This window comes from Cetorhinus maximus, chromosome 7 (genome assembly GCF_964194155.1).
Source record: "Cetorhinus maximus chromosome 7, sCetMax3.hap1.1, whole genome shotgun sequence".
Lineage (NCBI taxonomy): Eukaryota > Metazoa > Chordata > Chondrichthyes > Lamniformes > Cetorhinidae > Cetorhinus > Cetorhinus maximus.
In genome coordinates, this window is record NC_135885.1 from 4,015,705 (window position 1) to 4,042,433 (window position 26,729).

At 44.7% G+C, this 26,729-nt stretch overlaps 1 protein-coding gene across 1 annotated transcript in view; it reads left to right on the forward strand.

The window, feature by feature from the left end:
• Positions 1 to 26,729, forward strand: part of inppl1a (inositol polyphosphate phosphatase-like 1a) — a 213,809-nt gene that overhangs the window by 98,644 nt on the left and 88,436 nt on the right. Inside the window, exons 2-5 of the mRNA XM_078544958.1 lie at positions 682 to 745; positions 7,315 to 7,465; positions 9,783 to 9,891; positions 20,578 to 20,718. Coding sequence (XP_078401084.1) covers positions 682 to 745; positions 7,315 to 7,465; positions 9,783 to 9,891; positions 20,578 to 20,718 — 465 coding nt within the window. The remainder of the gene's footprint in view (positions 1 to 681; positions 746 to 7,314; positions 7,466 to 9,782; positions 9,892 to 20,577; positions 20,719 to 26,729) is intronic.

Consider the following 26,729-nt stretch of genomic DNA (forward strand, 5'->3'; position numbering starts at 1 on the left):
TGATCAGCAATGAGGAAGGAACAGCAATGTATGTCTAAATTATGATGGACTGTAAATTTGGAGCTGAAAGTATTCCCCTGACATCATTACTCGGTCCTTTATAAATAGTGTGTAAATGATTGAGAATTTAATTAACTCAACCTGACAACATATGATCGATGGACTTTTATACATAATGCAGAGCACAGTAGACCTTTCATTTTTATTCTGTAAATTAAGACCACCCACATTTTGCAATTTATTATAATTATTTGTATGCTGAAATATTTGTAATTGTTCAATCCTTTTATTTACTTTTTACTTAATGATTGTCTATAACTGTTATGAATTATGATTACTTGTTTACTTGTATCATCATCACAATTCAGCACCTGCTGTCGTGATTAATTTTATAATAACCAATTCTCTGTCAAGGTGGTAAGAGGTCACGATGAGGCAGGTTTTGTCCTGTTGGAATGTCTACACCAGAATGTCTTCTCTCCACCCCCCCACCCTCTCTCTCTCAGAGTGAAGCACTGTCTTCTGTCCCTCAGTTTGAAACTTCCTGCAAATATCTCTGCTCTAAATATGCAAAATAACCAGGAACACATTCACACAACAATGACTGTGGCTGTCCTGCCATTGAACTTTATCCAATTTGTATAAAAGCCAAATTAACAGGCCATTTTCACTCTCTCTTAGGTATCAGAAGCATGTGCATACTTACAGGATCTTACCTGATGAAGATGATTTTCTGGCAGTACAGGTAAGAGAAGGCAGACACTGACATGGCTGATTTACAGGTCCTTTGTAGTGATTCTGTGCTATCAATAATATGTTGTCGAGTACATGAATCGCTAGTCACATGCAGCTAATTGGGAATAGTTGGAGCTAGTTGTATTTTTGATCTGTAAATAGAAAATGAGTTATAGACACTCGTTGAACATGTGACCCGAACACGCCATATTTGCATCGCATTGGTTGGTAAAATGGCAAGACAAAAAGCAGAGTCCAAAATAGTTCTTTTTGATTGTTGACTCTTTTGCTTAGTTACTGAATAGTGATGGATGTTAAGTAAATATATCTGTGCATGAAGTACATTTAGCTGTATTGTATGGAAGGCAACAGGAAGACAATCTGTGACTAGCCAGTGATTTCTATTGGAGAACACTGGGCTAGTGCCAATCAGTAATGAAATATGAGTTTTCGGCAACTATGGCAGTCCCCACATTCAAACACTAAGATAAAAGCAAAATACTGCAGATGCTGGAAATCCAAAACAAAAATAAAAATAAAAATATCTGGAAAAACTCAGCAGGTCTGGCAGCATCTGTGGAAAGGAGCACAGTTAACGTTTCGAGTCCGTATGACTCTTCAACAGAACTAAGGAAAAATAGAAGAGAGGTGAAATATAAGCTGGTTTATGGGTGGGGGGGGGGACACAAGAAGAGCTGGATAGAGGGCCAGTGATAGGTGGTGATAACCAAAAGATGTCACAGACAAAAGGACAAAGAGGTGTTGAAGGTGATGATATTATCTAAGGAATGTGCTAATTAAGGTTAGAAAGCAGGACAGCAAGGTACAGATAGCCCTAGTGGGGGTGGGGTGGGGTGAAGGAATCGAAATAGGCTAAAAGGCAGAGATAAAACAATGGATGGAAATACATTTAAAAATAATGGAAATAGGTGGGAAAAGAAACATCTATATAAATTATTGGGGAAAAAAAGAAAAAGTGGGGGGAATCGGAAAGGGGGTGGGGATGGAGGAGAGAGTTCATGATCTAAAATTGTTTAACTGAATATTCAGTCCGGAAGGCTGTAAAGTGCCTCGTTGGAAGATGAGGTGCTGTTCCTCCAGTTTGCGTTGAGCTTCACTGGAACAGTGCAGCAGGCCAAGGACGGACATGTGGGCATGAGAGCAGAGTGGAGTGTTGAAATGGCAAGCGACAGGGAGGTCTGGGTCATGCTTGCGGACAGACCGAAGGTGTTCTGCAAAGCGGTCACCCAGTCTGCGTTTGGTCTCTCCAATGTAGAGGAAACCACATTGGGAGTAATGAATGCAGTAGACTAAATTGAGGGAATTGCAAGTGAAATGCTGCTTCACTTGAAAGGAGTGTTTGGGCCCTTGGACGGTGAGGAGAGGGGAAGTAAAGGGGCAGGTGTTGCACCTTCTGCGGTTGCATGGGAAAGTGCCATGGGAGGGGGTTGAGGAGTAGGGGGTGATGGAGGAGTGGACCAGGGTGTCCCGGAGGGAACGATCCCTGAGGAATGCCGCCGGGGGGGAGTGAAGGGAAGATGTGTTTGGTGGTGGCATCATGCTTCACCCTTCCTGACACAACCATCATGCTAAATGGGATAGATTTCGAACAGATTTAGCAACTCAAAACTGGGCATCCATGAGGGCTATCAGCAGCAGAATTGTATTTGACCATAACCTGTAACATCAAGGCCTTGCATATACCCCACGACCTGCAAGCCTGGGGATCAACCCTTGTTCAATGAAGGGTGCAGGAGGGCATGCCAGGAGCAACACCAGGCATACCTAAAAATGAGGTGTCAACATGGTGAAGCTACAACACAGGACTACTTGCATGCTAAGTAGTGAAAGCAGCATGCAATAGACAGAGCTGAGTGATCCCATAGCCAATGGAGCAGATCTAAACTTTGCAGGATGGCCACATCCAGTCTTGAATTGGGAGGTGGACAATTAAACAACTAAAAGGAGGAAAAACTCCACAAATATCCCCATCCTCAATTGTGGGGGAGCCCAGCATATCAGTGCATAAGACCAGGCTTGAGCATTTGCAGTCATCTTCAGCCAGAGGTTGCCAGATGGATGATCCATCTTGGCCTCCCCCTGAAGTCCCCAGCATCAGGGATTTCAGCCTTCAGCCAATTCGATTCACTCCACGTGATATCAAGAAATAGCTGAAGGCACTGGAGACAACAACCACAATGGGCCCTGACAATATTCCAGCAATCAGTGAAGGCTTGTGCTCCAGAACTAGCCAGGCCCCTAGCCAAGCTGTTCCAGTACAGCTACAACGCAACATCTACCCGACAATGCAAAAAATTGCCCAGGTATGCCCTGTCCACAAAAAAGCAGGACAAATGTGGGGAGGTGATGGCATAATGGTATTTTCACTGAACTTGTTTTCCAGAGACCCAGGGTAATGCTGTGGGGATCTGGATTCGAATCCCGCCATGGCAGATGATAAAATTAGAATTCAATAAATAAATCTGGAATTAAAAGTCTGAAGATGACCAAGAAACCATCGCCGATTGTTGTAAAAACCCATCTGGTCCTAAAGGACCTTTAGAGAAGGAACCCTTCCTTTAGGAAAGGAATCTGCTGTCCTTACCTGGTCTGGCCTACATGTGACTCCAAACCACAGCAATGTGGTTGACTCTTAATGCCCCTTGAACAAGGGCAATTAGGGGTGGGCAATAAATGCTGGCCTAGCCAGAGATGCCCACATCCCATGAACGAATAGAAAAATAAGTCCAACCCAACCAATTACCTCCCCATCAGTCTACTCTTGATCATCAGCAAAATGATGGAAGGTGTCATCAACAGTGCTATCAAATGGCACTTACTCAGCAATAACCTGCGCAGAGGCGCTTAGTTTGGGTTCCACCAGGCCTGCTCAGTACCTGACCTCATTACTTGGACAAAAGAGCTGAACTCCCAAGGTGAGATGAAAGTGACTGCCCTTGACACCAAGGCAGCATTTGACCGAATGTGACATCAAGGAGCACTAGCAAAACTAGAGTCAGTGGGCATCGGGGAATACTCTCCACTGTTTGGAGTTATATCTATCACAGAGGAAGATGGTTGTGGGTGTGAGAAGTCAGCCATTTGAGCATTAGGGTATTGCTGCAGGAGTTCCTCAGGTTAATGTCCTACGTCCAGCCATCTTCAGCAATTTCATCAATTACCTTCCTTCCAACATGAGGTCCGAAATGGGTATGTTCGCTGATGACTGCACAATGTTTCAGTGCCATTCGCGACTCCTCAAATACTGAAGCAGTTCCTGTCCATGTGCAGCAAGACCTGGACAATATTCAGGCTTGGGTTGATTGGTCAAGGCATTGCCCTGATGAGTGAGTCAGCGAATGACTGTCACTTATTTTGTTTAGCTGAAACTGGCACAATGTGTGTAAATGTTTTTTCTTTCTGCAAAGAACAGGGCCCTGTGTATTAATATATGAAGCTTCCAGTACAGGCAAATGTGCCATACTGCGATACCGACTGACGACCTTAAATTGGTTGTCACTGTAATTCTTTGCACACTGAGGATTATTGGGTATATATTGTCCAGTTGTGGAATCACATCTAATGTTGGACATTGAATTGGGTTTCGCAAGCACAGGCTGTATAGGCACGGCCTGTACCCTGCCCATTGCGAACATTGGCTGGGACATGTTGTTTGATATGATCTTGCCAGTCTTTGGGACATAGGACCTACATGCCTAGCATCACACCAGCACTGAAATTCATATACCACATGACTCATTTGTGTGATAGGCAGAAAGCCTTTTGGGTTTGACGGCGGCATCCTGTCGATGGCAAATACCACTCGTGTTGCTACTGCATAGTAGCAGTGTGAAACAACTAGCTTCCCCTGTCGCTCAAGTTTTTGAGATACCTTGCCCTTCCAGGGTAATCTGAGGTAGACTGGGCACTTTGCAGGGCCGAAAGTGACAGCCTTAGGCCTGTTCATGAGTTTGCATGATAGTGTGAAATGATCTCCATGGCAATACCTCTACCAATCAGAATCCACTTGCCAACCAATCAGCACACTCTTCTCATACAGTATAGATTGTTGTTTTTCCCTTATATTGGTATTCTTGCGAGTGTCCTGATAAGTGCAAGACAAAAAACTTTGATGTGTCTCTTTTTTCAGCAATAATTAAGTTATGTACAACCAAATGATTAGTAGGAGATCACATGTCCCTCTCCATGATTCCATTTCACCTTGAATTAAAAGGGACAGCTTAAAACATAACCGTCTTTTCCAACCTCGCACAATGTTCAAAGTTCTTGCAATCTTGTATCACTGTTCCCTCTTAAAATAAAAAGGATATTTTTAAAAAAGCGACAGGGTGATGGAGACTAGCGACTGGGAGAAGAACCAGCTGGGAGCCGAGAGTTTTTTTTTGCACAGTCATGTTCTTGATTTGACTGCTCTGAAAGAGTGGTGGAAGCAGATTCTCAATAGTAACTATCGAAAGGAAGTTGAATAAATACTTCAAAGTAAATACATTTGCAGTGCTATAGGGAAAGGGTAAGGGAGTGGGTCTAAGTGGATAGTTCTTTCAAAGAAGCCAGCACAGGCACAATGGGCTGCATGGTTGTCTCCTACACTGTACAGAGTATTATGCATAAGGCCAATTGTATAGAATCATAGAATACTTACAGCACAGAGCCCATTTGACTTCTTGTATTCATGCAGACTCTCTGCAAGAGCAACTCTATTAGTCCTACTCCGTGTTTCCTTGTAGCCTTGCAAATCTTCTCTCTTCAGGTGCTTATCCAATTGGTTTTTGAAAAGCAGGATTGATCCTGACTCCTCCACACTCAAAGACAGTACATTCCAGATCCTAAACACTTGCTGAATAAAAATCTTTTCCTTCATGTCGCCTATAGTTCTTTTGCCATTAAAGTTAAATCTGCGTCCTTTGCTTCTTGATCCTTCCACAATGGGAACAGTTTATCTCTATCTGCTCTATCTAGAACTCTGGTGATTTTGAAAACCTATACAAAGATGGCGCATTCACAACTCATCGGGGCAGAGAATTCCAAAGATCCACAACCCTTTGAGTGAAGAAATTTCTCCTCACCTTAGTCCTAAATGAATTGGCCCCTTTATCCTGAGACTGCCCCCATGTTCTAGATTCCCCGACCAGGGGAAACAACCTCTTAGCATCTACCCTGCCAAGCCCAAATTTTTAAAAATTCTTTCACGGGACATGAGCACCACTGGGTAGGCCAGCACTCATCTCTAATTGACCTTGAGAAGGTGGTGGTGAACTGCCTTCTTGAACCACTGCAGCCTCTGTGGTGCAGGTACACCCACAGTGCTATTTAGGATTTTGACCCAGCGACAGTAAAGGAACAGCCCATATAGTTCCAAGTCAGGATGGTGTGTGGCTTGAAGGGGAACTTGCAAGTGGTGGTGTTCTAATGTGTCTGCTGCCCTTGTCCTTCTAGATGGTAGTGGCCCAGGTTTGGAAGGTGATGTCAAAGAAGGTTCGAGTTGCTGCAGTGCTTTTTTATGGTACGCACTGCTGCCATTGTGTGTTGGTGGCGGAGGGTGTGAATGTTGAAGGTGGTGGATGGGGTGCCAGTCAAGCGGACTGCTTTGTTCTGGACTGTCAAGCTTCTTGAGTGTTGTTGGAGCCGCACACGTTCAGGCAAGTGGGCAATATTCCATCGCACTCCTGAGCTGTCCCCTGTAGATGGTGGACAGGCTTTGGGGAGTCAGGAAGTGAGTTACCCGCACAGAATTCCCAGTCTTGTGGGGACACCACAGCTAGAGATGCAGTTAAGAAAAAGCTAGATAAACACAAGAGAGAAATGAACAGAAGAATATGTAGATGGGGTTAGATGAAGTGAGGTGAGCAGAGGTTCATGTGGAGCATAAACACTGGCATAGACCTGTTGGGCCGAATGGCCTGATTCTGTACTGTAAACACTGTGTAATCACAAGGACCACAATACTTCAAGAAGTCCCACCATCACCATTCAGGGCACTTTTAAGTTGGCATTAAATCTGGTTTAGCCAACATCTCCCACATCTGAAGAACATGGTTTCATAGAAACTTGCAGCACAGAAAAAGGCCCATTGCACTCATGCCAGCATGTATAAAAGCATTGGGGAAGACTACAGTGCTAGAATCAGCTTTGCCAATGACTTCATTATGCTGGAAAAAGGCTAAGTATCTAGCCAGTACTTTAGTAACCGTCCTAAATTATACGTAGTGAGAAATCTATGTGAAGGACCAAGCTAGGAAGGATGGCTGCCTGGCAAGGTACTGGGGCTGGTCACTTCCCTTGCAAATTGTATCCTACCATCTTGGTGCTTTAGGGAATGGAGAGCACTGTTCCCTCTAAGCTGCATGCTGTGCAGCAACCTGGATGTTACACGCAGGCCACGCACAAGTTGACCCTTTTAAGTCAGCATGTAAAAAATTTAATGGGCCCATGCACTTCGTACCAGCTGCGCACCAGCAAAAAAAAATTAGCGGATGTGCTGTTGGAGACATTAGGCAGAATAAGGAAGGAAGGTTTGGGCAGGCATTGGTGGTAATCTTGTGATTTCCATTAAAACAGACTTCTCAAGGCGTGCAGGTGAGACGTTTCAAAACACTGACTGAACTCATCACATCCTACCTCCAACCGAACCAGGGCCTGGTCAGCACACTGCTCTACCCTGTAGAAAGGGAGGACAAGAAGGAGACAGCAGAGGACAAGGATTACTCAGGTAACTTATTTTTGGGAGGTGGGTGGGTTATTAGGAATACTGACTGGTTTCCTCAGCTGAGTGGGATCTGATGTTTTGAGATTGATGACCATTTATCCATTTGTAACTCTTTCCCAGCCCCCCCCCCCGCCACCAATCTGATATTCTAGCTTTTTCAATATCTGACTCTAAGTAGAGAATGCTCTACATTTAGGTAGCTCCATAGTGTGTCTCAAATGTCTTAGAGCTCCATGTGCTGTGTGTGACTTAGAATATGATCGCTGTCTCTCATTTCTCCACCAGCCTGCCCTGAGGTGTTTCCAAGCTTATCCTGCCCAAGAGATTGATCCCATTCTCACTGAGCTGCTGATTACCCAACTGCCCTTCCTGCTCCCTCTCCTATCTGACATAGCTGGTTCCCTTTCCTCGGGCTCTGTCACCTCATTTTCAAAACTGCTATTGTCATCCTTCCTCAAAAAAATGCTACCACACTCCTTTCTCGTTTCAAACTGCTGCCCTTGGACAACGCGCTAATGACTCTAATCCTTGACCTACCTTTTCTCTTTCGGACTTCAGGATTTTTTTGATTTGGATTTGCCAAGTTAGCAAATCGCTCTACTTTAATAAGCCTGTTAGCCGGTTAATGAATTTGGAATACGCTGCCCGAGTGTGTGCTGGAGGCAGGTTCAATCGAAGCATTGAGAAAGGAATTAAACAGTTACCTGAAAGAGAAGAATGCGCAGGGTTACGGGAAGAAGGCAGGAAAATGGCACAAGGTAAATTGCTCATTTGCAGAGCCAGTGTGGACATGAAGGGCCAAATGGCCTGCTGCACAGTAACAATTCTGTAATTCTCCTCTTATTCTCAAGCAGTTTAATTTTTGCTAAGTTTTGACCCGTGTGAGGAATGTTTTTTCTCATCTGTGACCATCCACTTCCATCTCAGCAACGTTACCCACCTTCCTTCAGCACATCTGCGACTTGGTTATCGTTAATCTTGACTATTCCGGTGCTCTCCTGGCTGACCTCCATAACTTCAATTCAACCATCTATCCACTTGTAACCAGGAAATCACCTACAAAGACCTTTTCCCAGCTCCTGCACTGTTCCCTCTGAAGACCCCGAGGTTCTAACCTTGACCTTCTTCCATTTCTCATTTATATATTGCCCAGCAGAAAACACAGCATAGGGTCCGATGACATCCTGATGTCACCCAGCTATACCTCCATACGCCAACCACTATAAATCCTGCTACTGTGCTACTGCCTCTATAAATTTTCATATTGTTTGGCCAACATCAAGTCTTTGAGTAATAATTTCCTCTGACTGAATATAGGGAAGACCAAAGTCATTATATTCAGTCCCTGCCAAAAGCTCCATTTCCTCCCCACTGACTCCATCCCTTACCCTAAATTGTGAGAGACTGAACCAGACTGTTCGCAACGCTGGCTTATAGTTGCACTTCCAACCAGCCATCAGCACTATTACCAAGACCATCCACTTCCATCTCAGCAACGTTACCCACCTTCCTTCAGCACATCTGCGACTTGGTTATCGTTAATCTTGACTATTCCGGTGCTCTCCTGGCTGACCTCCATAACTTCAATTCACCTAAAATTGTGTTTTTTTAAAATTCATTCATGGGATGTGGGCATCGCCCTTGTTCCGAGGGCATTTAAGAGCCAACCACATTGCTGTGGGCCTGGAGCCACATGTAGGCCAGACCAGGCAAGGACAGCAGATTTCCTTCCCTAAAGGACATTAGTGAACTAAATGGGTTTTTACAACAATCAACAATGGTCATCATTAGACTTTTAATTCCAGATTTTTATTAAATTCAAATTCAAGGCAGGATTCAAACCCAGATCCTCAGAGCATTACCGTCGGTCTATGGATTACTAGCCCAACAACAATACTAGTAGGCCATCACCTCCCCATCTATGTCCAAACTGGCATTTAGCCCCAATTACCCATCACCGTCTGTACTCACTGATCTACAATGGCTATGGAATTGATTTTAAAATTCTCATTCTTGTTTCCAAACCCCTCCATCTCACCCCTCGTATCTGCACTCTCCTCTAGCCCCACAATTCTCCAAGATCTCCATGTTCCGCCAATTCTGGCTTATTCTGCGTTCCTATTTTTAACTGCTTCACCAGTAGCTGCTATTCAGCTGCCTAGGCCCTAAGCTCTGGAATACCATCGATAAATCTCTGCGGCTCATTTTACCCCTTCGCAACTTGGGGTGAGGCAGATCCATCTTCCGTCATGACGCCTGATTCCTTCTGTTTTGCTTGGGGGTAATTGTACATTTCTATGTTCTCGACTTCCTTTTGTAGATGGCGAAGATGAGAAACCGCCATTGCCCCCTCGCTCTGCCTCCACCAGCTTCAGTGGCAGTGCTGGCACTTGCCTTTCACCAGTGGCTCAAGACGGAGCAGCGGACAGGTAAATGAAATAGATTTTATCAAAGATTTGGAGGCATCCCGTTGGCATTGTTAATCTTGTGTAGTGGATTTCCCCAATGGGTGTATAATATTGCATATAGCATGGGAACAGGGCTCATAAGGTTAATAATGGCTATTAATTCCTAACAGCACTGCAGATATACCTGCATCACATGGTTCAAGAAGGTGGCTCACCATCACCATCATCTTCTCTAGGGAAATTAGGGATAGGCAATAAATGCTGTTCTAGTCAGCGACTCCCAGATCCCACGAAATAATAAATTTTAAAAAAATGTTTATCTAGCTTCCTCCCAAATGCATTGAGCCTTGTGTTGTCACAGTGTAGCCTGTACTTGGGAAGGCTTAACAAATAACCTAAAACTAAAAGGAGAAGAGCAACACTGTGAGCTTGGACTGCAAGTTAAAATTAATATTACAGTGGTGCAACATTGGGTCCCTAAACCCCCACAAATGAAATCAAATTTCATGGATGGCTTCAAGCATGTAATGTTTAATTTGATTTTCTGAACATGAAACCCAGCGTTTCACCTTTGAGGCTTTTAGGTGAAGCTATTCAAAATGATTACAAATAGTAAGCTGTAACCACATGAAAGTTGGAAAATAATATCATTTGGTGATTCAAGCTTTGAGATGTTGCAGCTGAGAAATAATCTGGTAATTTCTCCCCCCTCCCTCCTGTGAGCTATGTTCGCTGAAAACGCTCTCTCCTCGGAATCCAGGCGGTTTTGGATTGAAGTTCCATTGCAGAACATAGGAATGCAATTAGGCCTTGTAGCCCCTTGAACCTGATCCACATTTCAGTTAATTCATGATTGATCTGTACCCGAATGTGGGAGTTGACACCTCAGTGTGCAAGTGCTGCGCTGAAAGAGATACTTAGTTTTGGGTGAAATGTTAAACCCAGTCCTGTCTCCTCCTCAGGTGGATGTTAAACATCCTTTTGCACTAATTGAGTTGTACATGATTCTCCCAGTATCTTGGCCAATATCCATTTCAGGACAGCATCAATAGCACAGTTCTTGTGGAGATGAAATCCCATCTTCACCTGAAGGATACCCTCTATTGTGTTGTGTGGCACTACTACCACGCTAAATGGGATAGATTTCGAACTGAAGACCGGGCACCCAAGAAGTGCTGTGGGCCATCAGCAGCAGAATTGTACTGAACCACAATCTGTAATCCCATCACCTGGCATATCGCCCACACTACCATTACCACCAAACCGGGGATCAACCTGAGTTTGATGAAGAGTGCAGCACCAGGCATACCAAAAAGTGTGGTGTCAACCTAGTGAGGCTACAATTCAGGGCAACTTGCGTTCCAAGCAGCGTAAGCAGCCTGCAATAGAGCCAAGCGATACTGCAACCAACGGATCAGATCTAGACTCTGCAGGCCTGTCCCATCTAGTCGTGAATGGTGGCGGACAATTAAACAACTCGTTGGAGGAGGCAGCTCCACAAATGTCCCCATTCTCAATGATGGGGGAGCCCAGCACATCAGTGGAAAAGAGAAGGCTGAAGCATTTGCAACAATCTTCAGCCGGAAGTGGCGAGTGGATGATCCATCTCAGCCTCCTCTGGATGTCCCCAGCATTGCAGATCCCAGTCTTCAGCCAATTTGATTCACTCCACATGATATCAAGAAACGGCTGAAGGCACTGAATGCTGCTAAGGTTATGGCCCCTGACAATATTTTAGCAATAGTACTGAAGACCTGTGCTCCAGAACTTGCTGTGCCACTAGCTAAGCTGTTCCATACAGCTACAATGCTGGCACCTACCCGGCAATGTGGAAAATTGCTCAGGTATGCCCTGTACACAAAAAACAGGACAAATCCAACGGCCAGTTACTGCCCGATCAGTCTATCCTCGGTCACCAGTAAAATAATGGAAGGCAGGAGATGGCGATGTAGTGGTATTGTTGCTGGACTAGCAACCCAGAGACCCAGGCTAATGCCCTGGGAACATGGTTTCAAATCCCACCATAGCAGCTGATGGAATTTGAATTCAGTTAATAAATCTGGAACATAAAGCTAGTCTCAGTGATGGTGACCATGGAACTATCATCAATTGTTGTAAAAATCCATCTAGTTCACTAATGTCGTTAAAGGAGAGAAATCTGCCATCCTTATCTGGTCCAGACCGACAGCAATGTGGTTGACTCTTAACTGCCCTCTGAAATGACTGAGCAAGGTCAGTTCAAGGGAGATAGGGATGAACAACCAAAGCTGGCCTTGCCAGTGATGCCCACATCCCATGAGAGAATAAAGAAAAGCAGTGCTATCAAGCAGAACTTGCTTAGCAATAACCTGCTCACTGACAGGGTTCTGCTAGGGCCAGAGCTCCTGGCCTCAATACAGCCTTGATTCAAACATGGACAAAAGAGTTGAACTCCAGAGGTGAGGTGAGAGTGGCTGCCCTTGACATCAAGACAGCATTTGACGGAGTGTGGCATCAAGGAGCCCTAGCAAAACTCATGTCAATGGGAATCGGGAGGGGAAACTCTCCACTGGTTGGACTAATATCTAGCATAAAGGAAGATGCTTGTGGTTGTTGCAGGTCAGTCATCTGGGATCCAGGACATCACTGCAGTAGTTCTTCAGGGTAGTGTCCTTGGTCCAGCCATCTTCAGCTGCTTCTTCAGTGACCTTCCTTCCATCATAAGGTCAGAAGTGGGGATGTTGGCTGATGATTGCACAATGATCCGCACCATTCACGAATCCTCAGATACTGAAACAGTCCATGTCCAAATGCAGTATGATGTGGATAATATCCAGGCTTGGGTTGACAAGTGGCAAGTAACATTTGCGCTATAACATTCCCAACACACAAGTGTCAGGCAATGACTATCTCCAACAAGAGAGAACCTAACCATTGCCCCTTGACGTTCGATGGCATTGCCATCACTGAATCCCCCTCTATCAACATCCTGGGGATTACCATTGACCAGAAACTGAACTGGACTATCTGCATAAATACTGTGGCTACAAGAGCAAGTCAGAAACTAGGAATTCTGTGATAAGTAACTAACCTCCTGACTCCCCAAAGCCTGTCCATCATCTGCAAGGCACAAGTGTGATGGAGCACTCTCCACTTGCCTGGATGAGTGCAACTCCAACAACACTGAAGAAGCTTGACTCCACCCAAGACAGTGCAGCCCTCTTGATTGGCACCACCTCCACAAACATTCACTCCCTCCACCACCGATGCACAGTAGCAGCAGTGCGTACCATCTACAAGAAGGACTGTAGGACTTCACCAAGGCTCCTTTGACAGCACCTTCGAAACCCATGACCACTACCATTTAGAAGGACAAGGGCAGTGGATAGATGGAAACACCACCACCTGGAAGTTCCCCTACAGGCCACTCACCATACTGATTTGGAAATATATCGCTGTTCCTTCACTGTCACTGGACCAAAATCCTGGAACTCCCTTCCTAATAGCACTGTGGATGTACCTATACCCCATGGATTGCAGCAGTTCAAGAAGGCAGCTCACCACCACCTCAAGGGCAACTAGGCATAGGCAATAAATGCTGGCCCAGCCAGTGAAGCCCACATCCCATGAATGATTTTTTTTTAAAAAAATTGCCTCTGGTTAATTGGCTGTTTATCCTGCTTGTTATTGGATATTACTGTGTGGGAAATGGTTGCTGCATGTGCCTAAAATGACCGTACTTCGAATAAAAATGAATTTATCTGCTGAGACGTCTTTTGGAATGGGCTGAGGAAGTGAAAGTCTCAAGTCTCTTTGCAAGACTTTTCTTTCAGAACTCCTTTGATGACACTTAATACTACCAACGAGAAGGTCCCAGGTTCAATTCACAGTCTATGTTGAGTTAGTTGAATTTAGCTGGAGCAGCCTCTGGGATATATTTGCTCTCAGCGCCCTGGGGCTTGAGGATTCAGGGAAGATGATTAATGGTTCTCACCCCAGATCACTATCTATTAACCCCTGGAAAAACATCGTGAACCAGATCAGACCTAGCTATGTCGTTCTCATGGTGGAATAACTTGCTGCCATTCAGTGTCTTGACTCGAGTGAAGAGTGGACACTTGGGCCAAGGTTACATGTGGAAGCTGACCCCAGAATGAAGCAGCACCTTCAGCAGAAGAGATGATTGAGGGGAAGAGGAGGAGAAGTGACTATAACTTGCTAATCTCAGGAAAGTTCTTTTAAGTGAAATACAAACAGCTGAAGTACTAAAATAAATGCACTAACGTCACAACTAGTGATTATTGAGCATTCTGTACAGGTGTGAAACCACAACTTCACCATCATGGAGATGTCACATTCACACCTAATGCAGAGAACCTCTATTTCTTCTGCCCCCCCCCTCCCCCCCCCCCGGGCAACATTGCCACCATCAACCATCTTCCTCCCTTAACCTGGAATGTACAGCACAGAAACAGGTCATTCAATCCTGTCAGTGCTACCTTTTATGTTGCACGTGAACCTCCTCCCATTGTTGATCACCTAACTATCAGCATAACCATCTATTCCTTTTTCCCTCATTTATTATGTAGCTTCCAATTAAATGCATCCATAGTGTCCCTTTAACTGCTACCTGTGGTATCGAGTTCCACAATTTTGCCACACTGGGTAAAGAAATTTGTTTTGAATTCCCCATTTGATGTTTTGGTGACTATCCAAAATGATGGCCTCTGGCTTTGCTTTCCCCATGCTCTGAACTTGACCTTCAATAATTTCAAGTAGGGTGTTTTATTACATTAAAGGCGCCATATAAATAGGAGTTATTTTTGATCCTTCCAACCCCCAGCCTTAAAATAACTATTGTCTGCTCAGCTTATATCGGTTTCCCTGGGATTTGCATTGATATAGCACCGTTCCATGCTCCCTGTGGGCTGCGAACGCTGGGTGGTGAGGATGTGGTGACCAGCTTCTCTGAGCTAGAGGGAAGGTGAGAAGCAGGGAAGAAAGTAAGCACTTGCAGTTATATATCGTGCCTTTCATGACCTCTGGGTGTTCCAAAGTAGTTTGCAGCTCAGTGTAGTCACTGTTATAATGCAGGAAATGTAAGCCAATTTGTGCAGGACAGTCATGAAGCTATTGATGTATGTAATGTTGGAAATTTTTTTTTTAAAAAGAGGTTTAGCCTGTGGGTGTGTATTTGTATGTCTTAATTGGATCAAAGCACCCAGACTAGCTGGCTTTAATGTATAGTAGTTTTGAGATGTAAGAGAGGTAGTGCATTTGCGTTTTGTCGAATAGAACATTCAAGAGGGGGAGTGAAACCTGGCACCTAGCGAGCAGAGACTAAGAAATATTTATATTACTAATAAAATTGGTACTGTGAAAGAGGTTTTATTGTTAGAAGAGATGGAGTTCAAAGGAGCTGGTGATACAATGAGAATTTACATTCAAAGAGATGAGCTGGGTAGAACAGACAGCAGTTTTGTGTGTGCAGAGCAGAGGCATGTAACATCAAAGCCAGTAAGCTGACCACTCTGCCAAGGAACCAAAGTGAAAGGAACCTCATTTTGAATTTGTAAGGTGAAAATGCTTTGCCGGGTTAAAGCCTATGGATTGCTGTTGCCTTAATGGAAATTAGTTTGGGAATTTGTTAACGTTATGATAGTAGTAATTTGTAGCCGTGCGTATATGTTTAGCCTGTGTAAATTAATAAATGTCTCGTAGTTTGATGTAGAATCTCTTGAGAACTAGTGGTCTGATTCCTGAATTTAGAGCTGCTTCTCAAACATACTGCTTAAAAATATAGGTTATGACAGTTATTTAAAATTTCCTTCTGGGATTTTTAAATAACTTGGCTTTACCAACTGCTATGTCATAACAAGGACAAGCTGCCACAAATGGCAATGAGGTAATAACTAGATAATTTGCTTATCGTTACGTTGAAGGATAAATATTGGCCAGACAACTGGGACAAACCCCTCTGCCCTTCGAATAGCACCATAAAAACTTGTATGCCCACCTGAGAGGGAAGACAAGGTCATGGTTTAATGTCTCATCCGAAAGACGGCACCTTCAGCAGTTGTAGCACTCCCTTGGTTCTTTAAAAACTGTTTGCCGAAATTATGGCATCCATTCCCAGTTGGGGCAGACGCACACAGGCAACTCTGCCAGTGTTGTCAGGAGATGCATGAAGGAGAAGGAAAATCATAGAATCACTGAAGGATACAACACAGAATGAGGTCATTCAGCCCATCATGTCTGCGCCGATTCTTTGAAAGGGCCAGTTGCTCCCACTCCACTGCTCTTTACCTAGACGTTATTTTGCTTTGATGATCTTCTGGCAGTAGGAGACAAATTTGGAAAGGAGAACAGGAAATGCAAAAATGATACCTTGCAGCTATGTACCTGAATTGAGTGCAATAGGTGTGCAGTCCCTGCATTCTCCCATTTCCTTTCTTAGCTTGACCCTGTTAAAGGGAATGGACTAAGTTCTTGACCCTTTCAGGGAGCTTATTAGGCTAAAGAGCATTCTTCTGTGTGTTGCCAATTTTGCTTGGATTGCAGCCTGTCTGTGACTTGATAATTGTTCATATTTTGTTGTCATCCTTGGCAAAGACAGCCGTTGATCTCCAATTTTGCTATCATGACCCATCCTTGGAAATGAAAGCCAATTATTGAGCTGGTAAAGTTTAACTGAGTGGCTGGTGGCAGAGAGGAGGGATAATGGGCAGAATTTGACTCATGATGCCCCACAGGGATTTTTGTTGGGGGCCACAACTATTCACTATTTATTAATGACTTAGATGATGCGAGAGAGAGCAACAAGCTTGCCAATGATATAAAGGTGGCATTGAAAGCAGTGTAGTAATTTTTTTATTCATTCATTCATTCAAGGGATTTAGGCATCGTTGGCTAGGCCAGCATTTATTGCCCATCCCCAACTGCCCTTGAGAAGGTGGTGGTGAGCTGCGTTTTTAAACCGCTGCAGTCCCTGTGGTGTCGCTACACCCATGGTGCTGTTAGGGAGGGAGTTCCAGGATTTTGACCCAGCAACAGTGAAGGAACGGTGATATATTTCCAAGTCAGGGTGGTGATTGGCTTGCAGGGGAACTTCCAGGTGGTGATGTTCCCATGTATCTACTGCCCTTCTCTTTCTGGGTGATGGGGGTCACAAGTTTGGCAGGTGCTTTTGAAAGAGCCTTAGTGAGTTTCTACAGTACACCTTGCAGATGATACACAATGCTGCTACTGTGTGTCGGTGCTGGAGGAAGTGAATGTTTGTGGATGTGGTGCCAATCAAGCGAGCTGCTTTATCCTGGATGGTATTGAGCTTCTTGAGTGCTGTTGGAGCTGCACTCATCCAGGCAAGTGGAGAGTATTCCATCACATCCCTGACTTGTGCCTTGTAGATGGTGGACAGGCTTTGGGGAGTCAGGAGGTGAGTTACTCACTGCAGGCTTCCTGGACTCTGACCTGCTCTTGTAGCCACAGTATTTTTATGACTAGTTCAGTTTCTGGTCAATGGTAACCCCCAGGATGATGTTAGTGGGGGATTCAGCGATGATAATGCCATTAAATGTCAAGGGGTGATGGCTAGATTCTCTCTTGTTGGAGATGGTCATTGTCTGGCACTTGTGTGGTGCGCATGTTGCTTGCTACTTGTGAACTCAAGTCTGGATATTATCCAGATCTTGCTGCATTTGGACATGGACTGATTCAGTATCATGCGGAGTTGCTTGGAGGGGAACTTGCAGGCGGTGGTCTTCCCATGTATCTGCTGTCCTTGCCCTTCTTGGTGGTAGAGGTTGTGGTGCTGTCGAAGGAGCCTTGGGGAGTTGCTTCAGCGCATCTTATTTATGGTACACTGTGCGTGCATGGGTGGTGGAGAAAGTGAATGTTTAAGTTAGGATGCTAATCAAGTGGGCTGCTTTGTCCTGGATGGTGTTGAAGGTCTCGAGTGTTGTTGGAGCTACACTTGTCCAGGTAAGTGGATAGTATCCCATCACACTCTTGTGATAGAATTTAGAATATAAAAGCAGGGATGTGCTGCTGAGGCTTTATAAGGCTCTGGTCATACCACATTTAGAATATTGTGAGCAATTTTAGGCCCCGTATCTCAGGAAGGATGTGCTGGCCCTGGAGAGGGTCCAGAGGAGGTTCACGAGAATGATCCCAGGAATGAAAGGCTTAACATATGAGGAACGTTTGAGGACTCTAGGTCTATACTCGATGGAGTTTAGAAGGATGAGAGGGGGATCTGATTGAAACTTACAGCATACTGAAAGGCCTGGATAGAGTGGACGTGGGGAAGATGTTTCCATTAGTAGGAGAGACTAGGACCCGAGGGCACAGCCTCAGAGTAAAGGGAAGACCTTTTAGAACAGAGACGAGGAGAAACTTCTTTAGCTAGAGAGTGGTGAATCTATGGAATTCATTGCCACAGAAGGCTGTGGAGGCCAGGTCATTGAGTGTATTTAAGACCGAGATAGATAGGTTCTTGATTGGTAAGGAGATCAAAGGTTACGGGGAGAAGGCGGGAGAATGGGGTTGAGAAACTTATCAGCCATGATTGAATGGCAGAGCAGACTCAATGGGCTGAATGGCCTAATTTCTGCTCCTATGTCTTATGTCTTATGGTCTTATAGATGGTGGACAGGCTTTGGGGAGTCAGGAGGCGAGTCACTTGCAATAGAATTTGCAGCCACTGTTTAGATGGCTGGTCCAGTCCAGTTCAGTTTCTGGCCAGTGGTAACCCCAGGATGTTGATGGTGGGTGATTCAGCGATGGTGATGTCGTTGGATGTAATGGAGAATGGTTAGATTCTCTGTTGTTGTTGATCATTGCCTAGCACTTGTGGGATGCAAATGTTAAATAAGGAGAAGAGATTATACAAACAAGGGTTGCATTCCCTGGAATTTAGGAACATATGAAAGAAGAGCTGGAGGTTGAAGGGTGATTTGATCAAAGGTTTTAAGATGTTATGTGGAACTGATAGGGCTAGGTTGAAATAAGCTATTTCTGCTGGTTAGAAAGTCTAGGTCGTAGAAACATAGAAACTAGGAGCAGGAGTAGGCCGTTCGGCCCTTCGAGCCTGCTCCGCCATTCATTATGATCATGGCTAATCATCCAACTCAGTAGCCTGCTCTCGCTTTCTCCCCATACCCTTTGATCCCTTTCACCCCAAGAGCTATATCTAACTCCTTCTCGAAAGCATACAATGTTTTGGTCTCAACTACTTTCTGTGGTAACGAATTCCACAGGCTCACCACTCTCTGGGTGAAGAAGTTTCTCCTCATCTCAGTCCTAAATGGTGTACCCCATATCCTCAGACTGTGACCCCTGGTTGTGGACTCCCCCACCATCAGGAACATCCTTCCTGCATCTACCCTGCCTAGTCCTGTTATAATTTTATAGGTTTGTATGAGATCCCCCCTCATTCTTCTGAACTCCAGCGAATATAATCCTAATCGACTCAATCTCTCCTTGTATGTCAGTCCCGCCATCCCAGGAATCAGTTAAGTAAACCTTCGCTGCACTCCCTCTATAGCAAGTACATCCTTCCTCAGATAAGGAGACCAAAACTGCGCACAATATTCCAGGTGTGGTCTTAGCAAAGCCCTGTACAATTGCAGCAAGGCATTCCTATTCCTGTACTCGAATCCTCTGGCTATGAAGGCCAACATACCATTTTGCCTTCTTTACCGCCTGCTGCACCTGCATGCTTACCTTCAGCGACTGGCGTACAAGGACAACCAGGTCTCGTTGCACATTCCCCTCTCTCAATTTATAGCCATTCAGATGATAATCTGCCTTCCTGTTTTTGCTACCAAGTGGATAACCTCACATTTATCCACATTATACTGCATCTGCCATGCATTTGCCCACTCACTCAGCTTGTCCAAATCACACTGAAGCATCTCTGCATCCTCCTCACAGCTCACCCTCCCACCCAGCTTTGTGTCATCTGCAAGTTTGGAGATATTACATTTAATTCCCTCATCTAAATTATTAATAAATTATTAATATATATTGTGAATAACTGGGGTCCCAGCACCGATCCCTGCTGTACCCCACTAGCCACTGCCTGCCATTCGGAAAAAGACCCATTTATTCCTAGTCTTTGTTTCCTGTCACCCAACCAGTTTTCAATCCATCTCAATGCACTACCCCCAATCCCATGCGCTTTAATTTAAATGACAAGTGAACATGGTCTAAAAGTTTAGCTATTTCAAGAGTAAAATTCGGAAACACTTTCTTCTGAAATCAACAGTTGATGCTAGGTCGGTTATTAAATTTAAATCTCAGATAATGTTTTGTTAACCAAAGGTATTACTGCATATGGGACAAAGGAGTTAGGTCACAGATCGGCCATGGCCACATTGAATGGTGGAACATGTTTGAGGGGTTAAATTGCTTATCTTGTCTGCTTTTGGACTTGGCAACTGTTGTCTGTTGCAGACCAAGCGGTGGGAGAGGGCAGTAGTGTGCTCATCAGAAAGGATTCAGGATCCCTGCACTCGGACACCTGGAAGGAGGAAGCACCTAAACTAAAACACTGTCGCCTTACATGGGACTCTGGAAAAAGTGGCTTTGAATCTTTTGATCGATGATTTTTTTCCTTTCTGACTACAAATCAACTTTATTCAGGTCTAGGATTACAATTGCTGAGAGTTGATTGTTGCAGCAGGTTCTTCCTTTTCATCTGTTTTCTTTTCTTCTTCCTCCATACAGTGCAACCAATGGGATGACAACCATGTCCCACGAATATTTGAAGGCAAGTTATGTGTTAGACCTGGAGGCAGTGAAGGCAGGTGCTACCAGCCTCCCGCACCTCAACAAAGCATTAGTGACGTCCTGCAAGAGACTGAACAGGTGGGCTTTGTCTAATGGCAGCCAGTGAGGCTCTCGTCTTTTCACTCATTGAACTCATTGATAAGTATAAAATTCTTTAACAGTTTGACCAAGTAGATGCTGAAAGACTGTTTCCCCTGCCTGTGGAGTCTAGTACTAGAGGCCGTAGCCTTGGGAAAAGGGGTCTGCCATCTAGGACTGAGACCAGGAGAAATTCCTTCACTTGGAGTGTTGTGAATTTTTGGAATTCTCTCTGCCAGAGGACTGTGGATGCTTAATTGCGGCGTATACTCAAGACTGCGATTGATAGATTTTTGGATGCTGAGGGAATCAACGGATATGTGTATAGGGTGGGGAGGTGAAGTGGATGTAGAAATTCCACCCATGATCTTATTTAATGGTAGAGAAGGCTGGAGGGACCATCTGGCATCACCAATCTTATGAAGTCTGGTTCCAGAGGTAAAATGCCAGGGGTCGCACGGTGGCATCTTTGACACCAAAAGCTATTTGACTCCTGTTTCAGGATCCAGAAATGGAGGTTCAGTTTCATCAGTGCTGTTGAACTCTCGAATTCTTACCCTCTAACTCAAAATCCTGCAGCAAGCCCCAAACTGCAGCTAGCTGAGGCGTGTATTCCCTTGCCAGTTGCTGCGGCCCCTTCTCACATCTGGGCAGTTGGTTTGAATGGATTGGCCGCAGGATGTGCATGAATTGTGAAGACTAGGACACCAGAGAGAAGATGAAGGTTTGTTTATTGTGCTGAATCTGGAGCTGTCTTTCCTTGCTGAAGCATTGGTTAAAGAGCAGTGCACTGCACTTTTACATTAAAAGAGCACGAAGAAATAAGAGTGCCAGATAGTTTGCTGGCTATCATTGACTGGATTGCATTTCACTGGATTGATTGCATTTAAGGATGGCTGCTTCAGTGAGATACTAGATGGTACTTTGAGGAATTTTGAGACAGAAGTCCCTTTCTGAACCATGACGTTATTCTTCCATTTCGTTAGATTATAACCCTTCGGGACAAACACAAGAATGCCAAATTTCAAACAATCACAACAAGTTATATTGTAGAAGTAACATGCGTTTATGCACAGGGACCCGTTCTCTGCAAACAAAGGAATATGCTCAAGCCTTGTGCCTTTTTAGAATTACCGGGAAGCTTGTGAAGCCTTTAGTTTCCCATGCCTTGTCCAGTCAGAGTCGATTTGCCAACCAGTTGGCACCCTGCGAGTTTCTCCTGTATGAAAATTGTGGTGATTGAAATTTGGCATTCTTGCTTTTTTCCTGATGAGTGCAAGACAAGCTTTGGCAATACTTCTCTCTCATCAGCAATATTGAAGCCCTGTACGACGAAGTTACTGTTGACAGATTATAATTGATCTGTACCTCCACTCATAAAGCATATGAACTAGGAGCAGGATTAGGCCACTCGTGCCCTCGAGCATGTTCTGCCGTTCAATAATCTGATCTGAATGTAACCTCAACCCCAGACTCCCGCTTACCGCTGATAACCTTTCACCCCCTTGTTAATCAAGAATCTTTATTGCTCTGCCTTAAAAATATATTCAAAGACTCTGCTTCACTGCTTTTTGAGGAAGAGTTCCAAAGATCCTCAACCCTCAGAAAAAATTTCTCCTCATCTATGTCTTAAATGAATGACCTCTTATTTTTAAACAGTGATCCCTAGTTCTATATTCTCCCACAAGATGAAACATCCTCTCCACCCACCTTGTCAAGACCCCTCAGGATCTTAAAGGTCTCAATTAAGTCGCCTCTTATTCTTTTAAGCTCCGTTAAGGCAACAGCGAGACACAGATTTTAAAAGACCCAGGCAAAGTAACACACAGTGCCCTGAACAGTCAAATTCAAAGTGAGTTTTTCTCAGCTTCAGTTCCTTGTAGACAGCAGCTTGAGGCTTAGATGCTGGAGGCTTTTCACACTTGTATTAGACCTTAGAATGCCTTCCCTTGCACACAACCTTCTTTCCTTTATACATATTTTCCCCCTTGAATGCAAATTCCCATTGTTTCACTATGCCTTTGATGGATTTTTTATTATTAGAGAGGTAAAAAGCCCAAAGTACCAATTTGCCCAGTAACCTTTGGAAAAAATAAACAGTTTCTTAACTTCTCCTGGCTAGGTGAAACACTTCACCCCTTCGTTTGAATTCAATGTAGTCTGGTTTATTTAAAAATGCGAATGTTCCCTTTACGCCTTACATTCCAAAACTTCCCCCATGTTTACCTCCTGAACATTTCAAACCCAGCTTATCTCCTGATACATCAAAGTCTTCAGACCAGGTGCCTTTAATTCAATTAACACACAGACAGACACACACCCCAGTATCACTCTACCTCACAATAAATTCCAAAAACATTATGAAAATTATTATATGTTCCTGACTCTAGCCAATCTTCTATCCATGCCAATATGTCACCCCCTACACCATGAGCTTTTATTTTAATTTTAAAAAATTCATTCACGGGATGTGGGCTTTGTTGGCTGGGCCAGCATTTATTGCCCATCCCTAGTTGCCCTTGAGAAGGTAGTGGTGAGCTGCCTTCTTGAACCCTTGCCTCCGTTATTCAGTTTAAAACCCTCTCTACTTCCCTAGTTATGCGGCTCGCGAGGACACTAACCCCAGCACAATTCAGGTGTAGATAGCCCCAATGATACAGATCCCACTTGCCCAATACTGGTGCCAGTGCCCCACAAACCAGAACCCACTTCTCCCACACCAGTCTTTGAGCCATGCATTAATTTCGCTAATGTTATTTGTCCTGTGCCAATTTGCACGTGGTTCAGGTAATAATCCAGAAATTATTACCTTAAGCTAGGCTTAATTTGATGCCTAGCTCGACATATTGACTATGCAGAGCCTCCTTCCTGATCCTGCCTATGTCGTTGGTACCTACGTGGACCATGACCACTGGATCCTCCCCCTCCCATTGCAAGTTCCTCTCCAGCCCTGAGCACATGTCTCGAACTTTGGGACCAGGTAGGCAACAAAGCAGTCTGGACTCTCGCTCTTTGTTACAGAGAACAGTATCACTGCCCCTCACTATACTGTCCCCTACTACCAGTCCATTCCTTTTTGCTCCCCCACTTGAATGGCTTCCTGTACCACAGTGCCATGGTTAGTTTGCTCATCCTGCACCCCCTGCTCTCATCCAAACAAGCTGAGAACCTCAAACCTATTGCTCCTGTGCTGCTGCTGTCTGGGTCCACTTACCTGCCTCACTTGCAGCCACACCCTCCTGTCCCTGGCCACTGACCAAATCAGAAGACCCTATCCTAAGTGGTGTGACTGCCTCCTGGTATAAAGCATCCAGGTAACTTTTCCCCCTCCCTGATGTGTCAGAGTCTGCAGCTCAATGACTCTGAGGGGAAGTACCTCAAACCGCAAATACTTAGTGCAGTCGTGTTTGCCTTGGATCACAATGTTATCCACGAGCTCCCACGTGCAACAGCCTTGGGACATCACCTGTGTTTTAAATAATTACTTAATTATATTAATCATTTAATTTATGTTGCTCTCTTATATACTTTATTAACTTTACCACCAATTTGTGTACTATTTTAAACCTGAGGGATAGAATAGAACTTAAACACTTAGCAGATACTCACCAAGCAGCTATCGCCTTTCCTTGTAGTAGAGCAAGAACCAATTTCTATGGGGTGAGAAAGATAGAAAAATGAAATGAACACGTCCTTTACCAAACTCCCCTCCCACCAAACTCCAAGTCTTCAATCAGTTAGCTCAGCTGCACTTGGTTTGCCAAGGCTGCCTATTGTTTGATACTTTTGCATAAAGAATTTGCATTTATACAGATCCTTTCCTGACCTCTGGATCTCCCTAAACCAGTGAAGTACTTTGATGTTCAGTTAATCTAGGAAACATGGCGATCAGTTTGCCCATAGTAAAATCCTACACAGTAACAACTTGCATTTGTATAGCACTTCTAATGTGGATAATTGTCCCAAGCACCGGAGATGAAATAATCTTGTTGTGAAGTTGGCTGACTGATAAATATTGGCCAGAACACCAGGGAGAACTCCCCTGTTGCTCTTGGAATAGTGCAGTTGGATCTTTTGCATCCATCTGAGGGGAATATAGGAACATTAAACCATTCAGCTCCTTGAACTTTTTCCACCATTCGGTTAAATCATAGATGATATTATCTTAGCTTCATTTACCCGTCTTGGTTCCATAACCTTCATACCTTTACCAAACAAAAGTTGAACAATCATGGTGTTGAAATTTTCAATTGAACCCCCAGCCTCTATAGATTTTCTGGGGAGAGTGTTACTGATTTCCATTACTGCTTGTTCTGTACTCCTCCCATCAGAAGAGTGTTTCTTTCACTCTACCCTAACAACTGCATGAATCAATTTTTTCTTTCATTCACGGCATGTGGGCATCAGTGGCAAGGATAGCATTTATTGGCCATCCTTAATTGCCTTTAAGGTGATAGTGAGCTGCCCTCTTGAGGTCCTGGAATTTGTGGAGTGCAGATCATGGCAGTTTCGATACAGTGGCAAACAGCATAAGCAGCAAGTGATGTAGCTGTGCGACCCCACAACCAGTGGTTCAGATCTAAGCTCTGCAGTCCTGCCACATCCAGTCGTGAATGGTGGTGGACAATTAAAGAACTCAACAGAGGAGAGGAGGCTCCACAAATATCCCCATCCTCAATGATGGTGGAGCCTAGCACATCAGTGCAAAAGATAAGGCTGAAGCATTTGCTACAATCTTCAGCCAGAAGTGCCGAGTGGATGATCCATCTCAGCCTCTGGAGGTCCCCAGCATCACAGATGCCAGTCTTCAGCCAGTTCATGATACCAAGAAACGGCTGAAGGCACTGGATACTGCAAAGGCTATGGGGCCTGACAGTATTCCAGCAATAGCACTGAAGACCTGTGCTCCAGAACTTTCCGCACCCCTAGCCAAGCTGTTCCAGTACAGTAACAACACTGGCACCTGCCCAGGTATGTCCTGTACACAAAAAGCAGGACAAATCCAACCTGGCGAATTACTGCCCCATCAGTCTACTCTCCATTACCAGTAAAGTAATGGAAGGGGTCATCAACACTGCTATCGAACGGCACTTGCTTAGCAATAACTTGCTCACTGACGCCCAGTTTGGGTTCCGCCGGGGCCACTCAGCTCCTGACCTAATTACAGCCTTGGTTCAAAAATGGACAAAAGAGCTGAACTCCCGAGATGAGAGTGACTGCCCTTGACATTAAGGCCGCATTTGACCAAGTGTAGCATCAAGGAGCGTGAGATAAACTGGTTGGAGTCATACCTAGCACAAAGAAAGATGGCTGTGGTTGTTGGAGGTCAGTTGTCTCAGCTTCAGAACATCATTGCAGGAGTTCCTCAGGGTAGTGACCAATTTCAGCTGCTTCATTGATGACCTTCCTTCCATCATAAGGTCAGAAGTGGAAATGTTCACCATTCACAACTTCTCAGATACTGAAGCAGTCCATGTCCAAATGCAGCAAGACCAGGACAATACCCAAGCTTGGGCTGACAAGTGGCAAGTAACATTCGCACCACACAAGTGTCAGGCAATGCCCATCTCCAACAAGAGAGAACCCAACCAATGCCCCTTGATGTTCAATGGCATCACCATCACTGAACCTCCCACTATCAACATCCTGGGACCATTGACCAGAAACTGAACTAGCCATTTAAATACTGTGGCTACAAGAGCAAGTCAGAGGCTAGGATTCATGCGACGAGGAACTCACTTCCTGGGTCCCCAAAGTCTGTCCACCATCTACAAGGCGCAGGTCAGGAGTGTGATGGAATCCTCTCCACTTGCCTGGAGGAGTGCAGCCCCCACAACACTCAAGAAGCTTGACACTGCCCAGGACAAAGCAGCCAGCTCGATTGGCACCCCATCCACAAACATTCACTCCCTCCACCACTGACGCACAGTAGCAGCAGAGTGTACCATCTACAAGATGCACTGTAGGAATTCACCAAGGCTCCTTCGACAGCACCTTTCAAACCCACGACC